Below are 12,452 nucleotides of genomic sequence, written 5' to 3'. Positions count from 1 at the left end.
GCCCTCATCCCTAGAAAGGGCCACTATTTCACTAACTCTAGCGCCTGAGGCTATAGCGAACAGAAAAATAACCTTTTGGGGTAGATCCTTAAGCAAACAATCTTCATTGTTCAAGGATGAGGCATAATGTAGGACCTTGTCCAAAGACCAAGAGATGGGCTTTGGTGATACAGCAGGCCTAAGCCTCGCACATGCTTTCGGGATCTTATTAAAGATCTCATTCGCCAAGTCTATTGGAAAGGCATATAGAAGAAGTCTAGTCAAGGCTGACTTGCATGCAGTTATCGTGTTGGCCGCCAAACCCTGGTTATGAAGATGGATAAAGAAGGACATGCAGAAGTTTATTGAAATCTCTCTCGGTCCTTTAGCTTTTACGAAAGCAACCCACTTTTTCCATGATGACTCATATTGTCTTCTAGTTGACTTAGACTTGTATTCTTCTAAGAATTCTATATTGCCTTTTGAGATCCCAAATCTTTTCTTAACCGCTAGGGCAAGAAAATCATGCAATGAAGGGTTTGGGTTCTCTGTAATAATTCGAACCTTCCGGAGTTGTCCCGGGTTCAGAATTAAGGACAGCCTCAGCCTCTGTTCCTTCCTCGAGGAGGATAGATTGCTCTTTGGCTACCTGGGAGCCAACAGAGCTACTCCCACCTGGAAGGATCTCAGCATGTTGAGGACTCTCAGCAGGTGATTGGACGGGAAGAACTGGAAATCCTAAGTCTATCCCTTCCATTTCAGAGACATGATGTCTATCATTTAAATTAGAGGATCCTAGTATGGGGCTACATATCCAGGTAGTTCCTTGACGGTGCTCGTATTGAAGTGGTCGGATTGCAGTTCGGGGACTTGTTCCCATCTGGGAGAGAATAGGTCTGCGTCCGTGGACCATTCTAACTCTATCGGCCTGAGCCTGAGTAGAGCATCCACTGTCACATTGCGGATCAGTTGTATGTGAACTGCTGACAGGTGCCACCCCTTTAGGTAAGGGATGGCTAACTACACCTAGACTGTATGAGACGCTCCTTAGCATCATCGATTGCAGCGTCTCGTTATCGCTTCGGAGTCCCAGATCAGCCGTAGACAATCTGATCTGCTTGGAGAGAGTTTCCCTACTCATTACTGGACCAACATGGTCTTCGGATTTTCGGGCTTTGACCTTTGTTAGGGAAGCGATTAAGGAAGGACCGCTATCGGTCTTTTTAGGCCTCTTCGAGCGTTTGATGCTCGTTTTCTCCAGGCTCCCAGCGTATCTTGGAGCAGTGCTCTTAGCACAGGGCCTGCCTCTTTTGCGAACTGGAGAGAGATCAGGGTTCCTCCCTGTTCTCGTTTTGGGAATCTGACTGATTACCGGAGTCTCTTGACAGACCTTGCCATCTCCTTTTACCTTCCCAAAGGAAAGGAGAGATGGAGTGACAACAGGCTTCAATGGCTTTTCAGTCATTGAAACCTTTGAAGTTTATCTTTCATCCACGTTGTTCCGGGGACCGGATCATTTCTTCAGATGTTCATAGACCAGCCACCTTGGGTGCTCCCCACCCCAGCCTCTTGTCCAGGAACATTGTTGCCTGAATATTTCTTAGGCTTAAATATTGCATGACTGTGTCTGCCAATTTTATGAAGGCAGCTAGGACTCTGTCTAGTCAGACGAGGATCTTTCCTAGGAAGTGCGTTACTTTGTGTAACTTGAATCCTAGATAGGAGGGGAAAGGGTGATTGACTGGAAGTTGCCGATAGACAACTTTCAGGTCTGGTAAGACTATAGGCACCCTTTTTTGCAGCGGGGTCCTTATGTTCAGGAGGATAAACATCCTGAACTCGTTGTTTTATTTGGACTTGTTGAGTGGCAATAAGTCCTGAATGACTCTGAATTTTCTTGAGTCCTTCTCGTAAACACACAACGACCTTCCCTGGAATTCGGTGGACTGAAGTTTCGTTACCACCTGTATGCTCTAGAGCTCTCAGGTAAACTCCTCCAGGAGGGTTTTGGATTATCAGAGGAGTTGAGGAAATGATGGTAGAGATATCTCCACCTCTCATCTCAGTTCCATCTTGATTAGGTCATGGACCCAAGGATCGAAGGTCCAGCGATCCTAAAGGAATCCCCCTCCTACTAGAAGCATTTCTATGCTTTGACTGATCAGTAGGAATATTTTTTCGACCATCTGTCTGTGACATCTCGGTCACTACAACTGTGGATTGTTGTTGAACCGCTCGAAATGGATTCCCAGACCTCTCCATCTTCCTTTTAGATTGGGGACCCACAACCTTAGAAGATTCTCTTTTTGAAAGGATGCCCCACTTTTGGAGAAGTGCTACTTTCTCCGTGGAGGCGTTCTTAATCACTTTCTTGACTACCTCGTCTGGAAAGAAGTCTTTACCCGAGATGTTGGAAGATATCAGCTTTCTTGTATTGTGTTTCGCTGTTGCGTTAGATAACACAAACTCCCTACATGTTCTTCTAGCCTTTATAAAGGCATAAAGGTCTTTTACCAAAGTAGCCATATGTATTTTGGCTAAGACCTTGAGCATGTCTGGGGTATCTTGATGAGCCGAACAGAACTCTATGTAGTTCTGTAGAGGTAAGGAGGCAGCAAGTCTCTCCTTTGTTTCTTGTTCATCCTGTAAGAGAAACTCAGATAATTTTGGAAGATTTTCCTTAAATTGTCGACTGGCGACATCCGCCTCAAGTCTTCCTATTGAAAAGGTGAAATGGGCCTCCTTCCAGTTCTTTTCCTATCTGGGAAATGCTAGTGACAGAGGCTCGCACTCCTTGAGTGTAGGACACGGTTTACCTGTCTCTACTGCCTCAGTGACATATTTGAAAGCCTTCTCCGTAAAGGGGAATGAAATTGAAACAGGAGCAAGAAAGGAAGAGTGCTTGTTACCTGGTGTGGATACCTTCGACACCGAGTAACCCGCCTTTTCTATGCTGCTTGATAGGATAGCCTGTGTTTTATCATTGTCGAGAATCATAACCTTCTTTGATTCCGTTCCTTTTCCTGATGTTGGTTCATCCTTCAGTCTAATGAATCAGTTCGGGAAACCGTGAAAGCTTGGCCAGAACTGGATTTTGTCCAAAGGAACAGCACCCATCTTCTCCGAGATGTAGAGTTTGCCGTTTAAAATCGGCATTAGCTCCGCAAACCTCCAGGGATTGGTTGTGGAGCATGTCGGAAGGTCTTGATCTACGAGTCGTTTGTAGGACCCTTTAGGAGCGACAAGTGGAGCTTTACCAATCTCTGCCTTGCATTTCGCTTCCTGCTTTGTGCTCTGTTTGCACAAATTTTCTATTAGATTCTTGACTTGGGCCCATAACTGGTTCATTCCATCTAAAAGAGGGATAGAAGGCGGAGATATCGATGTCGTTGGCTCATGAGCCTGTTTGGACGGAGACAATTCCAACCCAACATTCTCCCCTACTTCCCGTGGGCGCTTTTTGCCCTCCTTCCCGAAGGTTATCTGGCCATCGGGAAATGTACCTCGTGTCTGGGGTACCACTATTTCCTTACTCGCTGTTGGAAATAGTAACCTACGCATCTTGTCATTAGGCAGGTAAGGTCCCGGAGAGATTTTCTGAAATCCTCTCACCCATTTGCGTAGTTTGAAACGAGCTGCATCCCTAGTCTCTACCGATTTGGGATTCTTGAAACCTTTGGACAATAGGGCCCGACATACTTTGCACGCTTGCGGGTTCCAATACTGCAGGTGTTCGGAAATAATATTGCAGGGGGCATGAAATCTGCATGCCTTATGTCTGTAAAAAACACTCTTAGTTTTGCAGAAGACTGCAACACATGACATCTGGCGTTCCTCCTGTAAAGAAAGGAAAACAAAATGAGTATACGATTGATTTTCTCACTGATAACCAATATAGCAAAGGTCATATCTTAACAGAATAGATTAGGATAGCAAACTATAAAGGGATAGTAGGAGACACATACTTGTGTATCCCTTGCAAGCAAATGCTGGTAACTCCCCTCAGTATTAAATGATAGGAATTTCCTTTTCGAGGGAATTCCAACTGAAAAAGGGGGTTTTCTAACCCCTAGGGATAGGGAAGTGTATACTTCAGTGTCCCTTTCATACTAAATACTGTGGGGTACGGAAGACTGATTTCTCAATCAGCTTAACAAAGAAACACTATTCCTTAAATGTAAGAGCGGCTGCAGCATAAGCTCGCATAAGGATACCCAAGATATGCTAGAAATAGTTACTGTATAATCATACTGTAGTTTTCTATTTGCAGTATGCACTATATTGCAATATACTGGCTACTGTATAATTATATATAGTATGATCCAGCTAATGTGTTGCCTTTCTTGTAAGCAACTGACTGTACGGTCCAGCTGGCATGATGCCAACTGGACTGGGGAAAGGAAAGACATATATTTGTATATATCCCACCCAACTTATTTGTTGTGACCCCCCTTACAAAATTAAAACATAGAGTTTCCTAATCATGGAGACTCGAGGATAAGGGCTCTGCCTTTTAAGGGTTAGGAGTGTAACCTCCAGTCCTTAAAATTTTAATATTGCAGGGTATTCTGAAGACTGATTTTTAATCAGAATATTGAAGAATTAAATTCTTTCAATATGAGATTGGGTTCCACAAATATTTGGGTAGGATTTTTAAATATATTGGAAAACACTACTAGTATAAAATATACAGAAGCTTTCTATTTACAGTATATCCTATACTGCAAAAATACTAACTACCTGTATAAACATATACTGTAGTTCAGCCAGCTTGTCGTCGGCTTAGCTAGCTAATGCTAGCACATCTAGCCTGCTAGCTAAAAGAAAGAGAGATAGCATGGAGAACAGGCTACCTAATACTGTATATATATATATACATATATATATATATATATATATATATATATATATATATATATACGTATATATATATATATATATATATATATATATATATATATATATATATATATATATATATATACAGTAATAGGGATGTAAAAGTCTACTTTTACTACCTTCTCCAGAAAGAAGGTTCAAATGGGAGGGGAGAATACAAAATTCAAGCTTCCATCCAGCTACAGTACTGTCGCCGGCAAGGATCTGTCTAAACCATACCGGCCGGTACCGCTGGCCAGTACTGCCGGCCGGCAGTACAGTCGGTGTGCTGCCGGTTGAGTAGGCTCCATTCTGTGCCAGCCTGGTAGGCAGCACCCCAGCAGTACTGAAGAACCTTTGTAAACAGAAGGGACTTCCCACTTACAGCCAACATGGCCAGCAGCTGCCGGCCGGCAGCTGCCCTGGTTGCCTGCCAGCAGTCACCATGACTGCTGGCCAGCAGCAGCCATGACTGCTGGCCGGCAGTAGCCATGACTGCCTGCCGGCAGTAGTCTTTACTGTCTTTCGGCAACTAATATGGCCGGCAGCTCACAGCTGTCATTACTGCCGGCCGACAGATGTTAAGACTGCCGGCCGGCAGCTGTCATGACTGCCGGCCGGCAGCTATCAACTGTAAGAGGGGGAGTCTGGTCGATCCCGGCAACCCACCGGCAACAGTAAGGTTGCCGGGATTCGCCAACATAAAGGGATAGAAAGGAAGGGAAAAGAGGGTCCTGTGAAAGGTACAGCAGGAGCCGGCCGTAGCCTGTCCTGCCCCACCTAACAAACTCCGTTCCTGTATTAGAACTATCCCATATGGCTAAAGAATTCTATTCCATAGCCTAGAGTTAGATTAATACGATTAAGAGGTTGGTAGCACCCTCGCCACCACCTCTAATGGTAAGGAAACGGGGTTTTGTAGTGCCAGTGTCCCCTAAGCATTAGAAGAATTCTATTCCTCAGCCTAGGGTCCACTAACACAGGACTAGTCTGCTAGGTCACAGGAAGAAGGGTCATATCGTACAGACCCTTCAGGAGTGGCCTAGGGAGGTCTAGCCTCCTGTGTCGGTAGCCTAACGTAGCAAAAGAATTCTATTCATCTTGCCAGGTAGCTACCGACCACAGACTAAATACTCTGAGATTCTGGCCAAAACCCCAAAAACCTGCATCTGCGGTTAAAGGGAAGGGAAGAAAAAACCGTAGGAAAGTCATGCCTGAATTAGAAATTCGAGGCCAACCCGCTAATGTTGTAGCCTGAGGCTACACTCAGAGGGAAGAGGGATTACCCTTAAATCTCCCTTTTTTGAGAGGTGTAAAGTTTCATCCAATTTAAAGAGATACCCATCTCTGCATAATTGAAATCCCCATACACAAGAGTAACCAGGGAATGTCTAAACGTTTAATAACACGCCTAGGTTAGGTACCTAGGCGAGACGAGATCTTGGTTACCTCACTCTCCGAGACTAACTATACGATCGACATGGAAAGGAAAAATATGCAGAGCCGCCGCCGCCGGCAGAGACCGCCGGCAGCCGGCAACTACTGCTGACGGCCGGCATTGCCACCCCTGCCGGTAGCCGGCAGGGCTGTTGCCGGCCAGCAGAGTCGCCGCCGCCGGCAGGACCGCCGGCAGCCGGCGGCCTATCACTCAATGTTATGAAGACAATACTTGCCTTCAATAGCCCAGAATAGGCCGGCACGTGCCGGCCTGCCCGGCATGTGCCGGCCTGCCCGGCAGACGCCGGCAGGGCCGGCAGGTGCCGACAGGCCTGATAAGTCTGACAACTTGTTGCCAGACAGTCAGTACTGTAGCCCAAAGTTTTTCCAACCTAGAAGGTGCTTCATGGGCAGCCTATTGTGAGACCATCACATATAAGAGAGCGATTCTCTCTTCCTTTAATGGTTATGATCCATTACTGTCCTTAATCCCCATTATTGAAACTGGAAGATTGTGTTAAGATACACTTATATCATAGGATATCATCTTCCCCTAAAAGATTCTTAAGAATTCTGCTTTCAATATTGGAGGAGGTCATAGCAATTGGCTGGACAGGAAACACATGTTGGTGTCTTTCCTACTTATAGCTTACCCTATCCAAACTAATATAACATATTATGTATGTTGAAATTTGAGAATTTCACCGAATACTAATAGACTTTTCCTTTCTTTACAGGAGGAGCATCCTGAGTGCGGGAATAGTTTTTGCAGGGTCCGCAGTAAGAACTTCTGCGGCCACGACATGTGCAGGACCCATGCTCGCTGCGCTGTCACCAAGGGGGCTCTCAAGTATTGGGACCCGCAGGTATGTACCGTTTGTGACAGCCTAGTAAAAGAGGCTTTTGATGACCAAAAGTCCACTGAGTCAAGGGACGCAGCAAGGGAGAAGCTGCGAAAATGGGTCAGGGGTTTCCAGAAGAATACTTCTGGCCCATACCTTCCTGACGAAAGGATGAGGGCATGTCTTTTCCCTAGGGTATCTTCGGATGCAGTTATTCCCCAGGCTTAACCTGAGATTCCCCTTGTTCAGATTCTGGTAGAATCTGAAGTTTCGGATGCCTTGGAGAACATCCAACTTGAGGACAACATGTCAGTTGTCTCAGAGGAGACTGAGAACAATCTCCTAGTGGAGGAGTTGGATCAGGCGGATGAAGTTCCACCTGAACCACAAACTGAGAAAGCCGATACGATTTCGGTGTCATCGGCCACAGGGAATGAGCCGGTGCCTTCTACTTCCTACACTGCGCCCCAACTGGATTCACTTACGAGTACTTTGCACTCGTTGCTGTCCATGGTGCAAGACATGCAACAGAAATCGACCGAGAAGGAGGCCTCTTTTTGGACTGAGATACAGCAACTGGTTGCAGCACGTTTGGCTCTGAAGAAGCTAAACGTTAAGGATCTTCCTGCCTTCTCTGACGTTAACCCTTGGAGGTACGCAGAGCACATGCCCATGTCGGGCGGGAAGATCTTCCTCTCGGATAAACTGGGTACTGTCCCAGTAGAGGAAATTGAATTCTGGCCCAGCAAAAGGGCCTACCTGGATTGCTACGTCCGCCTCAGGACAGAACCCGCATCCAAAGAGGAGACAGAGCCCAAGGAAACGATTGTCCTTGAACTCTAAGGCTCAGGCCTTATTTACCACCACATTACAGGAGAGGGCCTATACTAGCTCTAAGGTGCCGGCTCTCAGCAAGAAGCACCCGTCCTTCATTGCTGATCCTCAACGTGCCTTTCCCTTTATGGACAAAGGGCTCAAGGCAGCCTTAAAGGCAGTCGAGGCAGGGAAACAGTGCCCTACACTTTAAGAGTGTAGACCCTTCTCCCTTGCCTTCCCATCAGACGATGCAGACTGGAAGGATGTTCACAACACCCTCACAGTCGGGAAGCTGGAGGCAGATATTGCCGGACGACAGTTCGGCGAAGACCTCCCCAAGCTGTCGGACTTTCTCCTGCGTAGAGAGCAGGAGACAAAAGAACGCTTAGCCGCTTCCTTGTCTCTACAGACTGGCCTGGAGACAATGGCAAGCATCCCAGATAAACCAGACATGTACATAGTCTTCGCCAAAGCCCATCTGGCGACGGTGACTAAAGACCTGTACAACTTTATTAAAGCCAGAAGGGCTTGTAGAGAGTTCGTGTTCGCCTCGGCTGCGGTGAGGCACGAACCCAGGGAGCTGATAGCTTCCAACATCTGGGGAAAAGACCTCTTCCCAAGTGAAGTGGTCAAAGAGGTCGTGGACAAAGCTGCCACTGAAAACAGGAACTTCCTTTCCAAGTGGGGCTTGTCCACCAAAAGGAAATCTTCAGCTGACGAGGGTCCCCAGCCAAAGAATAGATCAAAACGACCTACTGTAGAGTGCCCTCTCGGCCTAAGCAGCAACAGCAGCTGACAGCGGCCATGGTGCCCCAGACAATGGCACAACCACCCACCACCTTTCAACTGGTGCCCCAAACCCTGGTGACTCAGTCACCAGTGTTCACCCCAGTGTTTGAAAGGCAGTCTACGACCTTTCGGCCGAAGTCTCGAGGATCCTTTCGAGGCTCCTCCAGACGCCCCTCCAAAGGTAGGGGCAACAGGGGTGGACGTGGCCAAGGAGGTAAATCCTCCTCCCAGCACTCAAAATGTGATGGTACCGGTAGGAGGGAGACTCTTCTACTTCCAGGATCGTTGGACCTTTGATCCCTGGGCCCACAGCCTAATCAAGAACGGAATAGGGTGGAGTTGGAGCTCAACTCTACCAACCTTCCCTCAATTCTTCCAACACTCAACCCCCATATTGGAAGAATATGTTCAGGAACTCTTGAACAAAAGAGTTATACGGAAGACGAAGTCCGTCAGATTCCAAAGAAGGCTATTTTGTGTTCCGAAGGACTCGGAAAAGCTCAGAGTAATTCTGGACTTGTCACCACTCAACAAGTTCATAGTGAACTACAAGTTCAAAATGCTGACGCTTCAACATAACAGGACCTTGTTGCCCAAACGGGCATAGACAGTCTCCATAGACATGACGGATGCGTACTGGCACGTTCCGATCAGCCGTCAAGTTTCCCCCTACCTGGGATTCAAACTACAAAGAAGACAGTATGTCTTCAGAGCCATGCCCTTTGGACTAAACATAGCTCCAAGGGTATTCACCAAGCTTGCGAATGCAGTCATTCATCAACTACGCCTAAAAGGAATCCAGGTGGTAGCCTACCTGGACGACTGGCTGGTGTGGGCATCATCCGAAGAAGAATGCAGGCAAGCCTCCATGGAAGTGATCCAGTTCCTGGAACACTTGGGATTCAAGATCAACTTGGAAAAATCTCGACTGCCTCCAGCTCAAAAGTTTCAGTGGCTGGGCATCCACTGGGACTTGCAGTCACACTGCCTTTCCATTCCATCACAGAAAAGGAAAGAGATAGCGGGATCTGTCAGAAGCCTTTTTCGATCCCCAAGGATATCAAGAAGGCAACAGGAGAGAGTTTTGGGGTCTCTCCAGTTCGCCTCAGTGACAGATCCAGTATTGACGACACCAAATCATCTGCGATCCCTACTCAAGCCATGGTCGGAGGCCAAGAACCTAAAGAACATGGTTCCCTTACAACCACCTCCACCGTCAGTCACCGTTCACACAGATGCCTCAAAAGAAGGGTGGGGAGGTCATTCTCACCATCGGAAAGTCCAAGGAACCTGGTCTCCCCTCTTCAAAACCTTCCACATAAACTTCCTAGAAGCCATGGCAGTTTTTCTTTCCCTAAAGAAACTGAAACTCCGCTGCTTAATCCACATCCGTCTGGTTCTAGACAGCGAAGTCATAATGAGATGCCTAAGTCGACAGGGCTTGAGATCGCCTCACATAAATCAAGTGATACTAGCCTTCCTCCGCTTAGCGGAGAAGAAGAGATGGCACTTGTCAGCAGTCCACCTTCAAGGGTTCCGCAATGTGACAGCGGACGCTCTATCCAGAACCAAACCGATAGAGTCAGAATGGTCCCTAGATGCAAGATCGTTCTCCTTCATCTTACGCAAAGTCCCAGGACTGCAGATAGACCTCTTCGCAAGGAGCGACAACAAGAAGCTACCCCGGTATGTAGCCCCGTACGAGGATCCTCTAGCGCAGTGGTTCTTAACCTTTTTCTCCCTAGCGCCCCTTTTCAGATATTTCTATAGGCTAGCGCCCACCATAATATAAGTGCTGTACTAAAATGATGACTGATGCAGTGAAGCTGCATCGGATTCTACATTGTAGTGTTTTCCAGTTAGGAAATAAAAAATTTAATCCTTAGAATATGATATATTTACTTAAGACCAATACATCCACATTTATTATTACTTGAAGAAAATAGTCGCAGTATTTAGGTTAATTTTCAAATAGAACATGTATGTGCCTCCAAACAAACAAACCTCAAAATAATAATACTAATAATAATATGAAAAAAATACGTATCCAAAAAAAAAATCAGGAAACAAATGTAATTAATGACTACCTTGGGCCTGGTGAGAACTTGCCAACTTAATAATATCAGGTTCAATATTTGATAAACAGAGCCTCAAGTCACCCCTTTTACATATTTGCAATCTATTTCTCTGCTTAGTCAAGAGTTGCAAGACAACACTGAATCCTTTCTCTACCAGGTATGATGAAGGAAATGCTAACAATAATAATTTGATTTTTTTTCCAAAGATGAGGATATTTATCTTGTTCCTTTGGCCAGAAAGCTTCATAGCCAATCTGATGAAACAACACTTTACCTTTAATGTCATTTTGCAAGTCTATAAGTTCTTCAACTAGATTTGGATCAGCATTGGTTGCATCAGCCTGGAATGGATTTACAACCCACTCTGGTATTTTCAATTCTTTGAGATCTTTAAATCTGATCGTCATATCTTCTTTCAGTGCTTGAAGATGAGAGGAATAGCAGTCTAGATCAGTGTCTGACAAACAAGAATCATCGGTTTGGTTTTCCTTCAGTGCTTTTAAGCTAGGAAACTGATTTAAGTCTAGTCTTAGTAAACAGCTTTTGTAGAAATCTAATTTACTAATAAATGCCATTATTATTCCCTTTGCTTTGATGATACATTTTGGTTCCTTGCAATTTAATGTTGACCTCATTTAATTTGTTGAAAATATCAGACAAATAAGCAACATCTGCTCTTCTGTTTTCCAAATCTGTACTAATTTTCTCGTCCAATAATTTACACTTAAAGAAATCAAGAACAGAATCATAGAGGTCATAAAAGCGTCGTAGACAGTTCCCTTTTGAAAGCCATCTGACTTCCGTATGTAGTAAGAGCCGTTCAAATTCTTCTTCATTTTCATGACAAAGTTGGCGAAAGATGCGGTCATTCAATGAATGGGCTTTGATCCTATTCACTGCTTTGATAACAGCTTGCAGGATACTATGCAATCTGTCACTGAGATGCTTTGCAGCTAAATGCTGCCTGTGAATGACGCAGTGGATTGTAAAGATATCCGGAACTTCTCTTTTCAGATGTGCTATAAATCCACGATGGCGTCCAACCATTGACGGTGCTCCATCGGTTGCACAAGCAATAACATTTGAAAGTGGAATTCCTTTCTGTTTAAAGAATTGTTCAACTGCCTTATAAACCGTTGAACCTTTAGTGTCAACCTCTAATTTTTCAGCAAACAGAAACTCTTCAACAACTGCATGACTGCTATTTATATAGCGCACATAAGCCAGTATCAAAGCTTCATTGTCGCGTAGTGTTGTCTCATCAAGTTGTAAAGAAAATTGTGTTGTTTTGAGTTCATCATAAAGTTTATTTTCAATGTCACTTGCCATTTCATCAATTCTGGAAGACACTGAACTATTGCTCAACGGAATTGAAGGAGTTATATCTTTTTGAGTGGGCATCATGGTACTGATGATTTCTTTCACTGCTGGTATAATAAGATTTATTATCTATTTGGAAAAGGAAATATATATTTATCTGTTCCTCATTTATTGTTCGTTTATTTATTCATTTATTTATTTATAAAACTAATTCATTATTAACTTAGTTAATATACATATACCTATCTATCTCTATCTATCTATCTATATACCTGTATATATATGTGTATATTTATGTATATATGTGTGCATA

The 12,452-nt window shown here is 44.9% G+C and overlaps 1 protein-coding gene across 1 annotated transcript; it reads right to left on the bottom strand.

Moving 5' to 3' along the window:
• Nucleotides 1–11,380: 11,380 nt before the first annotated feature.
• Nucleotides 11,381–12,220, bottom strand: LOC137639476 (protein FAM200C-like). The gene has a single exon (XM_068371746.1). The coding sequence runs from the start codon at nucleotides 12,218–12,220 to the stop codon at nucleotides 11,381–11,383; it is 840 nt and encodes a 279-aa protein (XP_068227847.1).
• Between the last annotated feature and the right edge of the window lie 232 nt (nucleotides 12,221–12,452).

The sequence above is a fragment of the Palaemon carinicauda genome, chromosome 4, assembly GCF_036898095.1.
Source record: "Palaemon carinicauda isolate YSFRI2023 chromosome 4, ASM3689809v2, whole genome shotgun sequence".
Taxonomy (NCBI): domain Eukaryota; kingdom Metazoa; phylum Arthropoda; class Malacostraca; order Decapoda; family Palaemonidae; genus Palaemon; species Palaemon carinicauda.
The sequence above is the reverse complement of the archived record's forward strand: the minus strand, read 5'-3'. Positions and strand labels throughout refer to the sequence as shown.